Below are 19,263 nucleotides of genomic sequence, written 5' to 3'. Positions count from 1 at the left end.
ATATTAGGAAATAGAATGTAGTAGTCTGTATTGGCATATTGCAAATATTCCCTTGTATATCCTCATTGTACAAGCATTTTACATAATCCCATTTACAAAACTAGCCTATCACAGAGACCTTCATTGTGCAGCTATTGCGTAACAAATGTAAGAGTATCCCGGACTGAATTATTGCCCCAGTAAAAGTCAGTCTGAACAGGCTGAGACATCTGGGTCACACCAAACTACAAATGTAAGTACCATTTTAGGAAAACTTTTCCTCATTGGTTTGGCCGGAAAGGCAAGGAATGTGTTTACATTTGTGAAAGCCAGAAGCTGTTGAACTCTGCTCTATATCACTGCAGTCCTCCACGGATTTATGTTCTCTTACCGAATAAGACTTGTTTATTCTAGAGAAAAGTTTACTGTTTTGTCCGCTGACCGCATGTGATCTTCTAATACATGCCTTAAGAGTAAAGGCTTATACTCAGGGTTTCTACTGCTACTGTACGCATTACCAGAGAGTTCAGTGAGGGTTGTCCACCATGTTGGAGGCGTTAGTCTGTCTGGTGGGACAGTGGATCGATACCAAGGGGGTCCTCCTATTCCTCTTGGTTCTGTTGGTGACCAAGTACATCCATGATCTGCCTCCTAAGAACTACCCACCAGGCCCCTTCCCCCTGCCTTTTGTTGGGAATATGCTGAATATCAGCATCAAGGACCACATAGGTTCCTTTAAAAAGGTAAGGACACGTGAGAGATAAGGTTGTGTGTAATTGCTCAAATTATACACTCTTAGAAAAAAGGTTACAAAAGGATTCTTCGTTTGTCCACCATAGGAACACCTTTTTTGGTTCCAGGTGGAACCCTTTTCTTGTTCCAGCTAGAATCATTTTGCTTTCCATGTAGAACCTTCTGGGGAAAGGGTTGTACATGGAACCCAAAAAGGTTCTACCTGGAACCAAAAAGGGTTCTTTAAAGAGTTATCCTATGGGGACAGCCGAAGAACCCTTTTAGGTTCTAGATAGCAATTTTTTTTCCCACATCTCCATAGGCTTTTCCACAAGAACAAAAAATGCTATACTCAGTGACCAATTGGATCTAGTCATTCTGTAATCATCCGTTTTTATTGTAGATAGCCTATCTAATAAATGATGATGTAATTATTAGTGTGCTTAGTGTGACATGCTCACTAAAGTGTGTTTTCTATAGTTTGTAGAGACTTACGGGGATGTGACTACAGTAGACCTGGGTGGAGGGAACCGCTGTGTGCTCCTCTCAGGTCTCCGAGGCTTTAAGGAAGCCTTTGTGGATCAGGCCGACGCCTTCACCGATCGGCCATCTTACCCCCTGAACGACAGGATAAGCAGAGGCTTGGGTAGGCTAATATGGTAGCTAAATGCAGGGTTTCCCAAACTCCTGGGTCCCCCCCCCTGGGTACACAAACCAAAATGTGCACCCAGGAGGGGCCCCAGGACCGAGTTTGGGAAACCCTGGTTTAATGAATTGAAATAATTTTGACCATTATGACATTGTGCCACCAGTAAGAGTAATAACACCAATGAGACATTTTTGGTACATTTTCTAAAATGGAGGTCACAATCCTTTACAAAACATTTACTAAAGTGATATGATTAATCATTTTGCTCACAATGTTATTTCTCTTTATTTAAATTGACACCAAGTGACGCTTTGGATTTAGACACACCACATGATCAATGGAATCCTCACATTTATGACATAATTTTCTTTAATATAGACCCCTCCCCCAATAACAGTTTGCCGCTGGAGAGAATGCACAAGATCCTTGTATATCTTTGTAATCAGTGATTTTCAAGGCGGTAACAACAATGACATAACATTGAAGGAAACACATTCTGCTAGAAAAAAAAGGTGTTCTAATAGCCTTCTTTGTTTTTATTGATCTGTACAATATCTTGAATACTTTTTCCCCCACTGTCTAGCATTCAAAATAATATCTCTAAATCCCCAAAGCATTTCACAACACTTTTACATATCACCAGTGAGACAAGCCAATTAGCTAGCCCCCAGTATTTTCTACAATACATACAAATATATGTTTTTCAGTATAAAGGACTTACATTGGTTTTCGCATTAAATAACAGTTAAATAAAACTGCAGTAGACGTATTATTTGTCACGTTTTTGGCATTTTTGTGTTTTTACAAAATGGTGCCAAAGTTAACGGAAAGCATTTACCACCACAATTCAAGAATGACCCATCAGGCAGAACCACACAGTCATATTGGGTCTTATTTAGTCATATTTAATCTTAGTAATTCTGTCATTGTCTCTATGTCTTGACCGGATGATGGTTATCTAGGCCTGATCTCCTCTAACGGTCACATGTGGCGGCAGCAGAGGCGCTTTGCCGTGTCCACGCTCAAATACTTTGGAGTGGGGAAGAAGACCCTGGAGACCTCCATCCTCCAGGAGAGCCACTTCCTGTGTGATGTCTACTTGGCAGAGAGAGGTGAAGTCAGCGTTTATGTTACACTTTTATGGTGCCCAAACCAGGGAATGAACCACAGTCTCAGTTGTTTAACTGGCACTCTTATCCAGAATGGCTAGTTGTTGTATGGTTAATTGCTATCTGGCGTTCAAACCCAAAACGTTGCTATTGTGAAGTCCAGATGTTTCTTAGCTTTAATGTCCAACCGTCTCTGATCAAGGTATCCTCTCTCTACTTGTAAATGAATGCTATGAACAAGCATCTTATTTGCATATTTCCATTAGGGAACACCTACTCTGTGAAGTGCGCATGTGCAATAACTCAATTCGCCCTTGCACTAGTTCTAAACAATGCTTTATTTTTTTGGCTTTGGCAAAGGGTAAAATCTACAAAACTGAGTCCAATCTGTTCATAACAGATTTTAGTTTTTGGAACAGAAAACTGTATTGAGATCAAATGTTTCATAATGTTGGCCAAAATCCATCTCGGTCCATGATCTCCCAATGCTGGCCACTGGGCTTATCACCGTACTTGTTATTGATTGTAAACGTCAACCAGATTCTTCACACTTATAAATCCGGTGAAATATCTGGCTCATTGTTGAATCTGTGTCTAAACTGTCTGAGTAAGACATCTTCATTTATCCACCATCTTTGACCCAACCTCTGAACTGTTTCAGGCCTGCCCTTTAACCCTGAAGACGTCACCAACAATGCAGTGGCCAACATCGTTTGCACCCTGGTGTTTGGTTGTAGGTTTGAATACAACGACCACCACTTCCACCACATGCTGAAATGCTCCGAGGACGTTTTACAGCTGCCTGCTACCTTCTGTGGACGGGTATGGTTACAACGACACAGACGTGTCTGCTATTCTCTGTTGGGTGATCAGTGTATTTCTTTGGCAAAGTGAATTATAGTGCACAGCATCTGCAAGGACACACATTCTCCTCAGGAAATCTACCTTCTCAGGCTAATTTCCTGTTCTTTCGACAGATGTATAATCAGTTTCCCACACTGATGCACTATTTGCCTGGGAGGCACCAATCAGCCTTCATCAACCTTGGTACCATAAAGCAGTTTATCAGAGAGGAAGTAGAGAAACACAAAGAGGACAGGAACCCGTCCAACCCCAGAGACTACATAGACTGTTACCTGGAAGAGATAGAGAAGGTAATACCACAGCCGGACCTTTTCAGCTCTTTTCTATCTTTAACAGTTACTCCCTGTGATCTACTCTCATCTCTTTAAAATTACGATAGCCGTGTTAATATAGTTTGTCATATTTTGGGCTAATTTCGTCAAAAATTTTTACATTTGTGGTTTAATATGACTTTGTCAGCAAACTCCCCACAGCCTGACAATGCATGATGATTTGCCCTCAACTTGACATCACCTGATGACCATTCCCCCTGCAGAATCAGGATGGGGCGGCTGGCTTCACTGAGGAGAACCTGCTGCACTGCGTGGTGGATCTGTTTGGGGCCGGGACAGAAACAACGTCCAACACCCTTCTCTGGGCAATGCTGTACATGGCCAAGTACCCTGACATTCAAAGTGTGACACTGGCAGGAACACATCTATTAGTATTAAAAAATGTTGGTGTCAAATGGCTGGTTTCCCAGACACAATAGAACATTTTCATTGAGCATGTTTTTAAGTCCAGAACTAGGCTTCATCTGTGTTCAGGAAATAGGCGCTAGTTATATTAGCCTAGTGCTTACCAGGAAAATTACTTGTTTTATGGCATGTTAATCCATTATACTGTATGCGCTATGCAGCCATCTGCTCTAGCCAATCATTAGCTTCCTCATTCTCCCTCCGTAGAGAAGGTGCAAGCGGAGATCGATGAGGTCATAGGTTCGGCACGCCAGCCCTCAATGGACGACCGAGCCAACATGCCGTATACCTATGCTGTGATCCATGAGATCCAGAGGTTTGGGAACATTGTCCCCTTCACGCCTCCCAGAGTGGCCAATAAGGACACCACCGTGGCGGGGTATCTAGTGCCCAAGGTGGGTGTAGGGTCGATGGATATGTTGTGATTCTACTGCTGGAGTACATGATCAACTGAATGTTTGAGTTGATGCGTGCTGGTTCAATAGTGCATGTTGACACTGAAGGTTTTACTGGCAATGACGTTTGACAAATTGACTCTTCTGTTTTGCACAGGGAATGATGGTGCTTCCAATGTTAAAACCAATCCTACAGGACAGAAATGAGTATGCAACCCCTAATCAGTTCAATCCTGGACATTTCCTGGATACAAATGGAAAATTTGTCAAAAAAGACAATTTTATCCCATTTTCTATAGGTAATGTATTATTAACACGCATTTGAAGGGGAATGGAAACACTAGGATTTAGAATGGCAGTTAGCTGTAACTGTAAATCGCCATATTAGCATTGTTGCGTCACTGGCAGGAGAGAATTTTGGAACTCCCAAAAATGGCTGAATTTACAGAGTAGCTCCGAGTCTGAGAATGAGTTTATTACAGAGAATTAAATAATGTAGATACAGCACAAAATCCCAGTGGATGGTGATGTATTACATCCAGTCAGAGGTTCCTGTCAGTCTGTCTGGATGGTGATGTATTACATCCAGTCAGAGGTTCCTGTCAGTCTGTCTAGATGGTTGCATATTACATACAGTCAGAGGTTCCTGTCAGTCTGTCTGGATGGTGATGTATTACATCCAGTCAGAGGTTCCTGTCAGTCTGTCTGGATGGTGGTGTATTACATCCAGTCAGAGGTTCCTGTCAGTCTGTCTGGATGGTGATGTATTACATCCAGAGGTTCCTGTCAGTCTGTCCTGATGGTGATGTATTACATCCAGTCAGAGGTTCCTGTCAGTCTGTCTGGCGATGTATTTCTTGGACATGTCACTAATCCTTATGAAGTTACTCGACCAGTCAGCAGCCGATATGCCAGTTAAATAATTGGTGAAATTTTGCTTTATTATAAATTGTTTAAGGTTAATATCAGTAGTGGGTAGGTGCTCAATATATATAATCAGTTTCTTATAACGATGTGTATGACCAGTGCCTTTAGACGACCGGAGTTCGAATCGCAGACAGCGTCATGATTGATGAAATCTCATTCTAACCAATAATGGGGCGTGCTCATAAATACATTGTGATTTAGTTTCGGTATCAGACTAACTTCAATGATTTTGTTTGCTTACCATACAGGCTGGCAGTTTATCGGCAGTTCACCCTATGGGCACAAGGGAGAATTAGACGAGGTGTACAGCATGTGTCGTTTCTTCCTTAAAACTTCTCTGAGATATGTGGGACGCTAACGTCCCACTTGGCCAAAGCCAGTAAAAATGCAGAGCGCCAAATTCAAATAAATTACTATAAAAATCAAACTATCATGAAATCACACATGAAAGACACCAAATTAAAGCTACACTTGTTGTGAATCCAGCCAACATATCTGATTTCAAAAACTATTTACGGCGAAAGCACACCAAACGATTATGTTAGGTCAGTACATAGCCACAGAAAAACACAGCCATTTTTCCAGCCAAAGAGAGGAGTAACATAAAGCAGAAATAGAGATAAAATTAATCACTAACCTTTGATGATACTCATCAGATGACACTCATAGGACTTCATGTTACACAATACATGTATGTTTTGTTCGGTAAAGTTCATATTTATATCCAAAAATCTGAGTTTAGGCGGGACGCTACTGTCTCACTTGGCCAAAAGCCAGAGAAAATGCAGAGCGCCATATTCAAATAAATTACTATAAAAATCAAACTTTCATTAAATCACACATGTAAGATACCAAATTAAAGCTACACTGGTTGTGAATCCAGCCAACGTGTCAGAATTCAAATAGGCTTTTCGGCGAAAGCAAACAATGCTATTATCTGAGTTAGCACCATTGTAAACAAAGAGAGATAAGCATATTTCAACCCTGCAGGCGCGACACAAAACACAGAAATAAAAATATAATTCATGCCTTACCTTTGACGAGCTTCTGTTGTTGGCACTCCAATGTGTCCCATAAACATCACAAATGGTCCTTTTGTTCGATTAATTCCATCGATAAATATCCAAAATGTCCATTTATTTAGCGCGTTTGATCCAGAAAAACACCGGTTCCAACTTGTGAAACGTGACTACAAAATATCTCAAAAGTTACCTGTAAACTTTGCCAAAACATTTCAAACTTCTTTTGTAATACAACTTTAGGTATTTTTTAACGTAAATAATCGATAAAATTGAAGACGGGATGATCTATGTTCAATACAGGATTAAAACAATCTGTTGCATGCTTTCTGGTCACGCGCCTCTATCTAACAGTACACAACAAGTGACCCTGATTCAAAATGGCCGTACTTCTTCATTACACAAAGGAAAAACCCTCAACCAATTTCTAAAGACTGTTGACATCCAGTGGAAGCGGTAGGAACTGCAAGAAGGTCATTTAGAAATCTGTATTCCCAATGAAAATCCATTGAAAAGAGAGTGACCTCAAAAAAAAAGAAAACTGAATGGTTTGTCCTCGGGGTTTCGCCTGCTAAATAAGTTCTGTTATACTCACAGACATGATTCAAACAGTTTTAGAAACTTCAGAGTGTGTTTCCTATCCAAATCTACTAACAATATGCATATCTTATCTTCTGGGGATGAGTAGCTGGCAGTTGAATTTGGGTATGCTTTTCATCCAAATGTGAAAATGCTGCCCCCTATCCTAGAGAAGTTTTAAGGCGCGCATACCCAGAAGCAAAGGCATTTACATAGGGTTTGAGTTTGAATAAAACCAGTTCATTTAGTAAATCTAGCCTTTTCTTTCAAGACATAGTGCCTGCGCCTTTTGTAAAAATAGTATTAGTTAGCTTGTCCACTATAACAACAGGTTCAAGCGTAACCAGAAACTTGCTTTTAAAATAAAATTACTTTCAACACGCACTAATCCCGTGTCCCGGTCGCTAGAGCAGTGACTTCAACTAGCTGTGGCTGCCATCTATTTGAATAGAATAGTAAATACACTGGGCAGCTAGTTGGCATATGTAACAGTATAGCTTCCGTCCCTCTCCTCGCCCCTACCTGGGCTCGAACCAGGGACCCTCTGCACACATCAACAACTGCCTCCCACGAAGCATCGTTACACATCGCTCCACAAAAGCCGTGGCCCTTGCAGAACAAGGGGAACAACTACTTCAAGGTCTCAAAGCGAGTGACGTCACCGATTGAAACGCTATTAGCGCACCCCGCTAAATAGCTAGCCATTTCACATCGGTTACACATTGTCAAAGCAGACTTAAATAATATATGCCATTTAGCAGATGCCTTTATCTAAAACGAACTGCCTACATGGTAGTGGAAATAGATCATAGAAACAAAATTACAATGTTGATATCATGGATGGTCAGTCCTTGCATCTATAACCCTGTCTATGAATTTGAGAGTGGTTATATTTCTCCAGTCCCATCCCTCAGCTATTTACCGAAAGAGGAGCAGGGAGACACTTTATTGTTTCTACTGCTGATTGCCACTTTAAGAAGTTAAGATGCAGATTATATACACACCAAAATATGTTACAGATACTATAAAAATGTCCCATCACTCAGACAGTTAGTGAATACACAGCATCCAGCACAGCATACAGAAAAATCAATCAAATGTATTTTACAAAAGCCCTTTTTTACAAAATAATAACCACAGTGGTTATACAGGGTGCAACAGTTCAACACCTTAGGAGCAAATGTCAGTTGGCTTTTCATAGCTGAGGATTCATAGGTTGAGAAAGAGAGTTAAAACAGCAGGACCGGGACAAGGTAGCACATTCGTTGAAACGGGTAAAAAAAATCTGTGGCGAAACAATTCCACTCCGATTCCCTTTATGGATGGGTGTATCTTTGAATTTGCTGTTGAATGGCCTGCTCCTTTCTCCATTTATGGAACACCAGCCCACTCTCCCGAAGTGATCGATAGTATATTTTGGCTCGCACTGTGATGACTGTGATTCTGAGCTCTCAGGTTCATACAGCGAGTTATGGTCTTCGCTGATCTCACTCTGTCAGCTCCATCTGTGGCGTATAGGGGCAGGACTCGGTTGTCTACTGATGGTCGTGAGCGCAATCTAGCTGGGCCCCGAGCTCTTTAGTGATGGTCCCAGTGGACCTCTTCTCTACCGCAGCACAGGAACACTCTGGCACCCAGGGGCCAGTTTGGCAGGCTGTACTAACTGTTCTCTCCTGTTGTTAGAAAACAATTAAGGCATCTATTAGACTATAGTTATATTCAAGAATCACTGCATATACTTGAAATAAACAATAGCCTTAGAAATTGCATGTACCTCCTCTACCTCCTGCACGGTCTCCTCCAGGATGAAAAGCTTTTCAGGGGTGGGTATAATTTGTGGAACGTTCCAACAGGAATCTATTCCAAAAACGTAGTAAATAACAAGGTTTCCAACAAACAACGTATACAAAGTTGTATAGCGGCAGAATATGATACAGGGGAGGGAGTGGGCTATTTAAGTTTTTCACTCAACACGTTTATTCCAAAAAATGTCTGTCCTCACTCTGGTAGCCTATGCACAAACATTAAGAATAACCTATGTGGTGAGTTGATGAATATTCGGCAGCATGTTAGTTAACACCACGATCACACAGACAGCGTCATTGCATTTCGGTACACCAGAATTACATTCATTTCCATTGAAACGCTGTGTTTGCCTTGCAGCATTGTGTTGCAGAGGCAGTTGCAGTGCATGCATTGGATTTATTGAACGTATGCGTCAAACTGTATGCATAGATGGCTTGACAGAAATGGTAGCAGAAGGTGAATGTTGGTGTGTTCGAAGCGCCACTCTCTGACAGCGTCGTTGCGCAAAATAGTATGCAGCATCATCTGAATATGTATGCAACAAAAGTTCAACATTCACCTTCTGCTACCATTTCTGTCAGGCCATTCAATAAATCCAAAGTTTGCACCACACAGAACGCACTGCAACTGCCTTTGCAACACAATGCTACAAGGCAAACACAGCGTTTCATTGGAAATGTATGTACTTCTGTAACGAATGCAAAAGCTGTCGGTGTGATCGAAGCCTCAACACCACAGACAACTTGATGATTCCTGCCAGTGACGCACTGGCGTCAGTCGTTACTATGGCAATTTGAAATGGCGCTGATCATAGCTCAAATAAACCTTGTCCAGGATCAAAATACTAAATGTAGAGATGTGTTTATGTTAAATTCACATGTTTAGTATTAGTGGATTGAATGCATCTCTTTGCTTAGATGTACTTCCTAAAGTGTTTCCATTACCCTTTCAAATGTAAAATGTTAGTGTAATACTGTTAATTCATAACAAAACCCCTTAATTTGTCACCCAAACATGTATCACAAAGCTATCTTCCTTCAATCCTCCCTACCAGAGAAACGATTGTTCAAAATGAAATGTGCTACTGCAGGGTCTTGAGGATACAGTAAACATAATTGTTCAGGTTTTCATTTTCCATATATTCTGCCAAGACACAGAGGGTAGAAGAGTGGAGAACAAACACACACACACACACTCCATCCTCATGTTAAGAGTGTGTGTGTGTGTGTGTGCGTGTGTGTGTGTGTGTGTGTGTGTGTGTGTGTGTGTGTGTGTGTGTGTGTGTGTGTGTGTGTGTGTGTGTGTGTGTGTGTGTGTGTGTGTGTGTGTGTGTGTGTGTGTGTGTGTGTGTGTGTGTTTATGTGCGCTCTACTCTCTCTCAGGTAAGAGGATGTGTCCAGGGGAGCAGCTGGCCAGGATGGAGCTGTTTCTGTTCTTCACCTTTCTGCTCCAGAGGTTCACCTTCACACCTCCACAGGGCTGGGAGCTGGGCCTGGAGGGCCAGGTGGGCATCACCAGTAGACCAAAGCCCTTCAAAATCTGTGCCTTGCCTCGATGAGACACCTTGGGTGAATCTCTATTGTATTTTGTTGATTCCTTGTGTTCTGTCTCCTTGCCTCCTTCTCAAGATATATTGGAGGAGAAGATCTGAGGGGAGGAACCTCATATCTTTTGCTCCAATGTGCCTTGAGAAGGAGACGAGGGAGGATGTGTGGAATCAAGAAAATTTGATTGATATGAATTCCTTGTGCTTTGTGTAGGACTAGGCCCTGCATGAACTGGTTGATGAAGGTGAATAGCATTGTTTGTCAAACCTGTCTAAAATATTATGAATTTTGTATGGTAGTAGAGGTGGAGAGAATTCCAGCATACAGCTGGTGCATCATGACGTTTATATTGTAAGAGTGGTGTATTAGAATTGCATTCAAATTCTTTCTTAATTTTATTTTACTGGAAATGATATTTCTGGAAGACATTGTATACAAAATGTGTTTACTTTACTTATTTACTTCCCTGAAAAACAAAACACAGCATTCTTTTTTAGCTTGAACATACTCTGCTCCTGTAAGGTGCCAGGTAAAGTCAAAATAGCACCTCAACGATATATAATCAGAGTTCAGAATATAGTTCAAAGGTCAGTCAAGGCAAGTCCTTTTTATCTATACTTATCTTAATCATACTTATTTCATATCTTCTGCAATACTGTATATCTCAAATGAACACATGAATGAAAAGCAGTCTCTCCATTTCATAAATCAACAATAACAATAAAAATAATCCCATTCATTCAGACATGGATTGTCATTATATCTGTACAGCATCAAAATCTATAACCCAAATATAGCACACAACACCTCACTGTACAAAACTATTCATTCCTTGCCTAGTTTATGTCATTTGACAATTCAAAACAAGACATGGGCTTACTGATGATGAGTGAAACCGTCGCTGTAAATAACTGTCTCATGACCATTCAAAACAGGGTGTATGATTATTATGAGCTTATTGATGATGAGTGAAACTGCTCATGTAATTATGTTAACTGTTACTGTAGGCGTGGGGAAACCATGCCACCTCAATGGATCCGTGCCCTCTCATTGGTGCGGGGTGGCACAGATGTCATGGGGAACGGGTGACAGGGTGATGCCAAAGTTGTAGTTCCATCACTGGCTTCACTCTGGGCGGCATGGAGAACAAGAACCTCTGCATGAAGGTGAAGAAGAGGAATAGCTCCATCCTGGCCAGGCTCTCTCCCAGGCGCATTAGTTTACCTGGAGGAGAGTCAGGAGGGTAGAATTAAGCAATAAGGCTCCTCTGTGTAACGGTTCTCTAACTCTTCCTCCTCCTCGGACGAGGAGAGGCGAGACGGATCAGATGACCAATATGCAGCGTGGTAGTTTGACATTATATTTATTAAACAAGACAAAAAAACGAACTATACTTGATACTAAACAAAATAACAAAACGAATGTAGACTGACCTGAACGTAAGAACTTACATGTAACGAAGAACGTACGAACAGGGAAAACAGACTACACAAAACGAACGACCGAACAAACAAACAAACCGAAACAGTCCCGTATGGCGCGACAAACACAGACACAGGAGACAACCACCCACAACAATCAATGTGAAAACACCTACCTTAATATGGCTCTCAATCAGAGGAAATGAAAACCACCTGCCTCTAATTGAGAACCATATCAGGTCACCCTTTAACAAACATAGAAACACATAACATAGACTACCCACCCAAACTCACGCCCTGACCGTCAAACACATACAAAATAACAGAAAACCGGTCAGGAACGTGACATAACCCCCCCCTCAAGGTGCGTACTCCGAACGCACCACCAAAAGTCTAGGGGAGGGTCTGGGTGGGCGTCTGACCACGGTGGTGGCTCAGGCTCTGGGCGAGGTCCCCACCCCACCATAGTCAATCCCAGCTTACGTCTCCCCCTTAGAATGACCACCCTCATATTACACCCACTTAATTTAAATGGTAACCTTAAGATAAGGGGCAGCACCGGGACAAGGGGCAGCACCGGGATAAGGTAGCTCAGGACAGAGAGATAGCTCAGGACAGAGAGGTAGGTCAGGATAGAGAGGTAGCTCAGGATAGAGAGGTAGCTCAGGATAGAGGGGCAACGCCGGACTGAAGGGCAGCTCCGGACAGAGAGACAGCTCTGGACTGAGGGGCAGTTCTGGATAAATGGCAGCTCTGGGCTGAGGGGCAGCTCATGACTGGCTGACGGCTCTGGACGCTCATGGCTAGCTGACGGCTCTGGACGCTCATGGCTAGCTGACGGCTCTGGACGCTCATGGCTGGCTGACGGCTCTGGACGCTCATGGCTGGCTGACGGCTCTGGACGCTCATGGCTGGCTGACGGCTCTGGACGCTCATGGCTGGCTGACGGCTCTGGACGCTCATGGCTGGCTGACGGCTCTGGACGCTCATGGCTCGCTGACGGCTCTGGACGCTCATGGCTCGCTGACGGCTCTGGACGCTCATGGCTCGCTGACGGCTCTGGACGCTCATGGCTCGCTGACGGCTCTGGACGCTCATGGCTCGCTGACGGCTCTGGACGCTCATGGCTGGCTGACGGCTCTGGACGCTCATGGCTGGCTGACGGCTCTGGACGCTCATGGCTCGCTGACGGCTCTGGCAGATCCTGTCTGGTTGGCGGCTCTGGCAGATCCTGTCTGGTTGGCGGCTCTGGCAGATCCTGTCTGGTTGGCGGCTCTGGCAGATCCTGTCTGGTTGGCGGCTCTGGCAGATCCTGTCTGGTTGGCGGCTCTGGCAGATCCTGACTGACGAATGGCTCTAGCGGCTCCTGACTGACTAACGGCTCTGACGGCTCGGGACAGACGGGCGGCTCTAATGGCTCGGGACAGACGGATGGCTCAGACGGCGCTGGGGAGACGGATGGCTCAGATGGCGCTGGGGAGACGGATGGCTCAGATGGCGCTGGGGAGACGGATGGCTCAGATGGCACTGGGGAGACGGATGGCTCAGATGGCACTGGGGAGACGGATGGCTCAGATGGCACTGGGCAGACGGATGGCTCAGATGGCACTGGGCAGACGGATGGCTCAGATGGCACTGGGCAGATGGATGGCTCTGGCCGGATGAGGCGCACTGTAGGCCTGGTGCGTGGTGCCGGAACTGGAGGCACCGGGCTAAGGACACGCACCTTCAGGCTAGTGCGGGGAGCAGGGACAGGGCACACTGGACTCTCAAAACGCACTATGGACCTGGTGCGTGGTACCGGCACTGGTGGCACCGGGCTGAGGGCACGCACATCAGGACGAGTACGGGGAGAAGGAACAGTGTGTACAGGGCTCTGGAGACGCACAGGTGGCTTAGTGCGTGGTGCCGGAACTGGAGGCACTGGGCTGGAGACACGCACCATAGGGAGAGTGCGTGGAGGAGGAACAGGGCTCTGGAAACGCACTGGAAGCCTGGTGCGTGGTGTAGGCACTGGTGGTACTGGGCTGGGGCGGGGAGGTGGCGCCGGAAATACCGGACCGTGCAGGCGTACTGGCTCCCTTGAGCATTGAGCCTGCCCAACCTTACCTGGCTGAATGCTCCCCGTCGCCCGACCAGTGCGGGGAGGTGGAATAACCCGCACCGGGCTATGTAGGCGAACCGGGGACACCATGCGTAAGGCTGGTGCCATGTATGCCGGCCTGAGGAGACGCACTGGAGACCAGACGCGTTGAGCAGGCTTCATGACACCTGGCTCAATGCCCAATCTAGCCCTACCAGTGCGGGGAGGTGGAATAACCCGCACCGGGCTATGAACACGTACAGGAGACACCGTGCGCTCTACTGCGTAACACGGTGTCTGCCCGTACTCCCGCTCTCCACGGTTAGCCTGGGAAGTGGGCGCAGGTCTCCTACCTGCCCTCGGCCCACTACCTCTTAGCCCCCCCCCAAGAAATTTTTGGGGTTTCTTCACGGGCTTCCGTGCTAGCCGCGTACCTTCATATCTTCGGTTCCTCTCTCCGGTTGCCTCTGCTCTCCTCACTGCCTCCAGCTGTTCCCATGGGAGGCGATCCCTTCCAGCCAGGATCTCCTCCCATGTGTAGCAACCCTTGCCGTTTAACACGTCCTCCCATGTCCCTTCCTGTTTAGTATTCCACTGCTCGAACTCACGCTGCTTGGTCCTGGTTCGGTGGGTGGTTCTGTAACGGTTCTCTAACTCTTCCTCCTCCTCGGACGAGGAGAGGCGAGACGGATCAGATGACCAATATGCAGCGTGGTAGTTTGACATTATATTTATTAAACAAGACAAAAAAACGAACTATACTTGATACTAAACAAAATAACAAAACGAATGTAGACTGACCTGAACGTAAGAACTTACATGTAACGAAGAACGTACGAACAGGGAAAACAGACTACACAAAACGAACGACCGAACAAACAAACAAACCGAAACAGTCCCGTATGGCGCGACAAACACAGACACAGGAGACAACCACCCACAACAATCAATGTGAAAACACCTACCTTAATATGGCTCTCAATCAGAGGAAATGAAAACCACCTGCCTCTAATTGAGAACCATATCAGGTCACCCTTTAACAAACATAGAAACACATAACATAGACTACCCACCCAAACTCACGCCCTGACCGTCAAACACATACAAAATAACAGAAAACCGGTCAGGAACGTGACACTCTGGCATTTGTGGTATATGGCCAATATACCACTGCTAAGGGCTGTTGTTAGGCACAATGCCTCGTGGAGTGCCTGGACACAGCCCTTTGCCGTGGTATATTGGCCATATACCACAACCCCCCGAGGAGCCTTATTGCTATTATCAACTGGTTACCAACGTAATTAGAGCAGTAAAAATAAATGTTTTGTCATACCCGTGATATACGGTCTGATATACCACGGCTGTCAGCCAATCAGCATTCAGGGCTCGAACCACACAGTTTTTAATCAGTATTAGCTAATTACTGTACTTCATTGTGTGAACATAATGCTATAGACTGCAGTTTCTTATGCAGTTTGTGAACTATATCCCTTTATTCTTCATGGTATACTGACAAAAAAATTTTTTAATGAATTAGCGTTACATGATTTACACTTCGAACACACCGACAGCGTCATTGTCACACCCTGATCTGTTTCCCCTGCCTTTGTGATTGTCTCCACCCACCTCCAGGTGTCACCTATTTTCCCCATTAGTCCCTGGGTACTTATTCCTGTGTTCCCTGTTTGTCTGTTGCCAGTTCGTCTTGTCAAGTCAATCAGTGTGGCTGTCCGTGCTCCTGTTTTTTTCCCCCTTATTTCTGTTTTTGCTAGTCCTCCCAGTTTTGACCCTTGACTCTGAACCCGCCTGTCTGACCATACTGCCTGCCCTGACCTCGAGCCTGCCTGCCACTCTGTACCTCCTGGACTCTGACCTAGTTTATGATCTTTTGCCTGTACACAACCATTCTCTTGCCTGCTGTAACGGGTGTCCTCCTCCTCTTCGGAAGAAGAGGAGGAGTAGGGATTGGACCAAAGCGCAGCGTGATAATTTGACATAACGAAGTTTATTAAAGTAAAGACGAAAACCGAAAACACTTCAACAAACTACAAAATAACAAAACGACGTAGACAGACCTGAACATGGAACTTACATAAATACACGAAGAACTCACGAACAGGAACAGACTACAAACAAACGATACAGTCCCGTGTGGTAACATATACGGACACAGGAGACAATCACCCACAAACAAACAGTGTGAACAGCCTACCTTTATATGGTTCTCAATCAGAGGAAACGTCAAGAGAGAGGAGAGGAGGGCCAGGACTACCAGATACTTTAGTACAGGAGGGGGCAGATGTCATACTCTGTTCTGCTGCGGGAGAGGAGGGCCAGGACTACCAGATACTTTAGTACAGGAGGGGGCAGATGTCATACTCTGTTCTGCTGCGGGAGAGGAGGGCCAGGACTACCAGATACTTTAGTACAGGAGGGGGCAGATGTCATACTCTGTTCTGCTGCGGGAGAGGAGGGCCAGGACTACCAGATACTTTAGTACAGGAGGGGGCAGATGTCATACTCTGTTCTGCTGCGGGAGAGGAGGGCCAGGACTACCAGATACTTTAGTACAGGAGGGGGCAGATGTCATACTCTGTTGCCTGGGGGTCTGAGGAGGGGAGCAGCTGAGTGGGGGTCAGGTGGGGGCCTGACCCTGGGGGGGAGGGTTTCTTTATGACAGACTAGATCCATGCCTCTGGGTCAGTGCGTGTGTTTAAGAGTTAGGCCAAGCTGTCCTTGTTTCAGACAGAGTCATTAAAGAGGGGTTAGGAAAGGGTAGGCCCCAGCCACTGTTGTTGTGCTCGCTGTACAAAAACAGACAAACGCCCCCATCCACATCGACAGGGCTGTAGTGGAACGGGTTGAGAGAAGTTCCTCTGTGTCCAATCACTAAGTACTTAAAATGATCCACACACATGCACACAGTAGTGAAGAAGGCACAACAGTGTCTCTTCCCCCTCAGGAGGTTGAAAAGATTTGGCATTTTATTTTCTTTATTTAACCTTTATTTAACTAGGCAAGTCAGTTAAGAACAAATTCTTATTTACCATGACGGCCAAACCCGGACGAAGTTGGGCCAATTGTGCGCCGCCCTATGGGACTCGCAATCACGGCCAGTTGTGATGCAGCCTGGAACCGAATCAGGGTCTGTAGTGACGCTTCTACCACTGAGATGCAGTGCCTTAGACCGCTGCGCCACTCGGAAGCCATGGGCCCACAAATCCTCAAAAAGCACCATTGAGAGCATCTTGACTGGCTGCATCACTGCTTGGTATGACAACTGCACCCCCCTCGATTGCATGGCGCTACAGAGGGTGGTCTGGACAGCCCAGTACATCACTGGGGCTGAGCTCCCTGCCATCCAGGACCTCTATCAGGCGGTGTGTAAGGAAGGCCCAGAAATTTGTTAAAGACTCCAGCCACCCAAGCCATAGACTGTTCTCTCGGCTTCCGCACAGCAAGCTGTACCAGAGCAACAAGTCTGACACCAACAGGCTCCTGAACAGCTTCTATCCCCAAGCCATAAGACTGCTAAACAGCTAACAAAATGGCTACACAGACTATCTTCATTCACCCTTTCATTTTTGCACTGACTCTAGGTACACTCACACTGACACACACTGAGTCTACACACACATATACAATCATCATATACGCTGCTGCTACTCCGTTTATCATACAGTATATCCTGATGCCTAGTCACTAGTGATGGGGGGGGGGATTGATAGTTACATATCGGGAAATTATTTTTGACAATATAGATACAATATCTCAATATAATTTTTGCGCTACTTGGCTGTACCTGCACCAAAACTCCAGTATTTTTCCTTGATAGTTTGTTCTCCATCTTTTTAATTAGGGAGCCAATTTGTTTTCAGCACTTTTATTTACATGACTGATAAATTAATTATCATGGCTATCTCGTCTCTCTGCAGCAGACGCATATGGTGAGCAATATGTTAGGAACATCGAATCACAATAAATTCACAATACATATAGAATCGTGAAATTCGTATCAGCCTTTAAGTATTGTGATAACAATGTATCGTGAGGTCCCTGGCAATCCCCAGCCCTACTAGTCACCTTACCCCTATACATATCTACCACTCCAGTATCCCTGCACATTGGAAATATGGCATTGGAACTGACCCTGTACATAGCTTACTTAATCGTGCTCTTCTTATTTCTTGTGCATTTTGTTCTACTTTACTTTATAGTACTACATTTGTACTGCTGATATTGATTACTGATTTGTTGCCAGAAATGAATTTCCCTTTACCTGACAATACAACTTGAAACTGAAAGGCCTTGCAGTAGGACCCAGAGAAGAGAACTCTCAGGCTCTCTTCTACTATTCAACCATCCTCCCCTCCCCTCCCCTTGCCTTCTTCTTCCTCCCCCTGCCCTCTCAATTCAATTCAATTCAATGAGCTTTATTGGCATGGGAAACATATGTTAACATTGCCAAAGCAAGTGAAGTAGATAATATACAAAAGTGAAATAAACAATAAAAATGAACAGTTAACATTACACTCACAGAAGTTCCAAAAGAATAAAGACATTACAAATGTCCTATTATGTATATATACAGTGTTGTAACGATGTGCAATTGGTTAATGTACAAAAGGGAAAATAAATAAACATAAATATGGGTTGTATTTACAATGGTGTTTGTTCTTCACTGGTTGCCCTTTTCTTGTGGCTGTGATGGCACACTGTGGTATTTCACCCAGTAGATATGGGAGTTTATCAAAATCAGGTTCGTTTTCGAATTCTTTGTGGATCTGTGTAATCTGAGGGAAATATGTGTCTCTAATATGGTCATACATTGGCAGGAGGCTAGGAAGTGCAGCTCAGTTTCCACCTCATTTTGTGGGCAGTGTCTTCTCTTGAGAGCCAGGTCTGCCTACGGCGGCCTTTCTCAATAGCAAAGCTATGCTCACTGAGTCTGTACATAGTCAAAGCTTTCCTTAAGTTTGGGTCAGTCACAGTGGTCAGGTATTCTCTGTTTAGGGCCAAATAGCATTCTAGTTTGCTCTATTTTTTTGTTAATTCTTTCCTATGTGTCAAGTAATAATTTTTTGGTTTTGTCATGATTTGGTTGGGTCTAATTGTGTTGCTGTCCTGGGGCTCTGTGGGGTCTGTTTGTGTTTGTGAACAGAGCCCCAAGACCAGCTTTCTTAAGGGACTCTTCTCCAGGTTCATCTCTCTTTAGGTGATGGCGTTGGTATGGAAGGTTTGGGAATCGCTTCCTTGTAGAATTGAACAGCTTTTTTCTGGATTTTGATCATTAGCGGGTATCGGCCAAATGCTGCTCTGCATGCATTATTTGGTGTTTTACGCTGTACACAGTGGATATTTTTGCAGAATTCTGCATGCGGAGTCTCAATTTAGTGTTTGTTCCATTTTGTGAATT

At 44.6% G+C, this 19,263-nt stretch overlaps 1 protein-coding gene across 1 annotated transcript; it reads left to right on the top strand.

Annotated features, from left to right (window-relative positions):
• Positions 1 to 105: 105 nt before the first annotated feature.
• Positions 106 to 10,464, top strand: LOC120053663 (cytochrome P450 2J5-like). Its single transcript, XM_039000836.1, has 10 exons — positions 106 to 232; positions 501 to 722; positions 1,192 to 1,357; positions 2,323 to 2,472; positions 3,131 to 3,291; positions 3,447 to 3,623; positions 3,869 to 4,007; positions 4,278 to 4,465; positions 4,623 to 4,764; positions 10,179 to 10,464. The coding sequence occupies exons 2-10, from the start codon at positions 525 to 527 to the stop codon at positions 10,352 to 10,354; spliced, it is 1,497 nt and encodes a 498-aa protein (XP_038856764.1). The 5' UTR covers positions 106 to 232; positions 501 to 524; the 3' UTR covers positions 10,355 to 10,464.
• The last annotated feature ends 8,799 nt before the right edge of the window (positions 10,465 to 19,263 follow it).

This window comes from Salvelinus namaycush, chromosome 9 (assembly GCF_016432855.1).
Source record: "Salvelinus namaycush isolate Seneca chromosome 9, SaNama_1.0, whole genome shotgun sequence".
Taxonomy (NCBI): Eukaryota; Metazoa; Chordata; class Actinopteri; order Salmoniformes; family Salmonidae; genus Salvelinus; species Salvelinus namaycush.
Note: the sequence above shows the minus strand (reverse complement) of the source record. Positions and strands in the feature narration are given on the sequence as shown.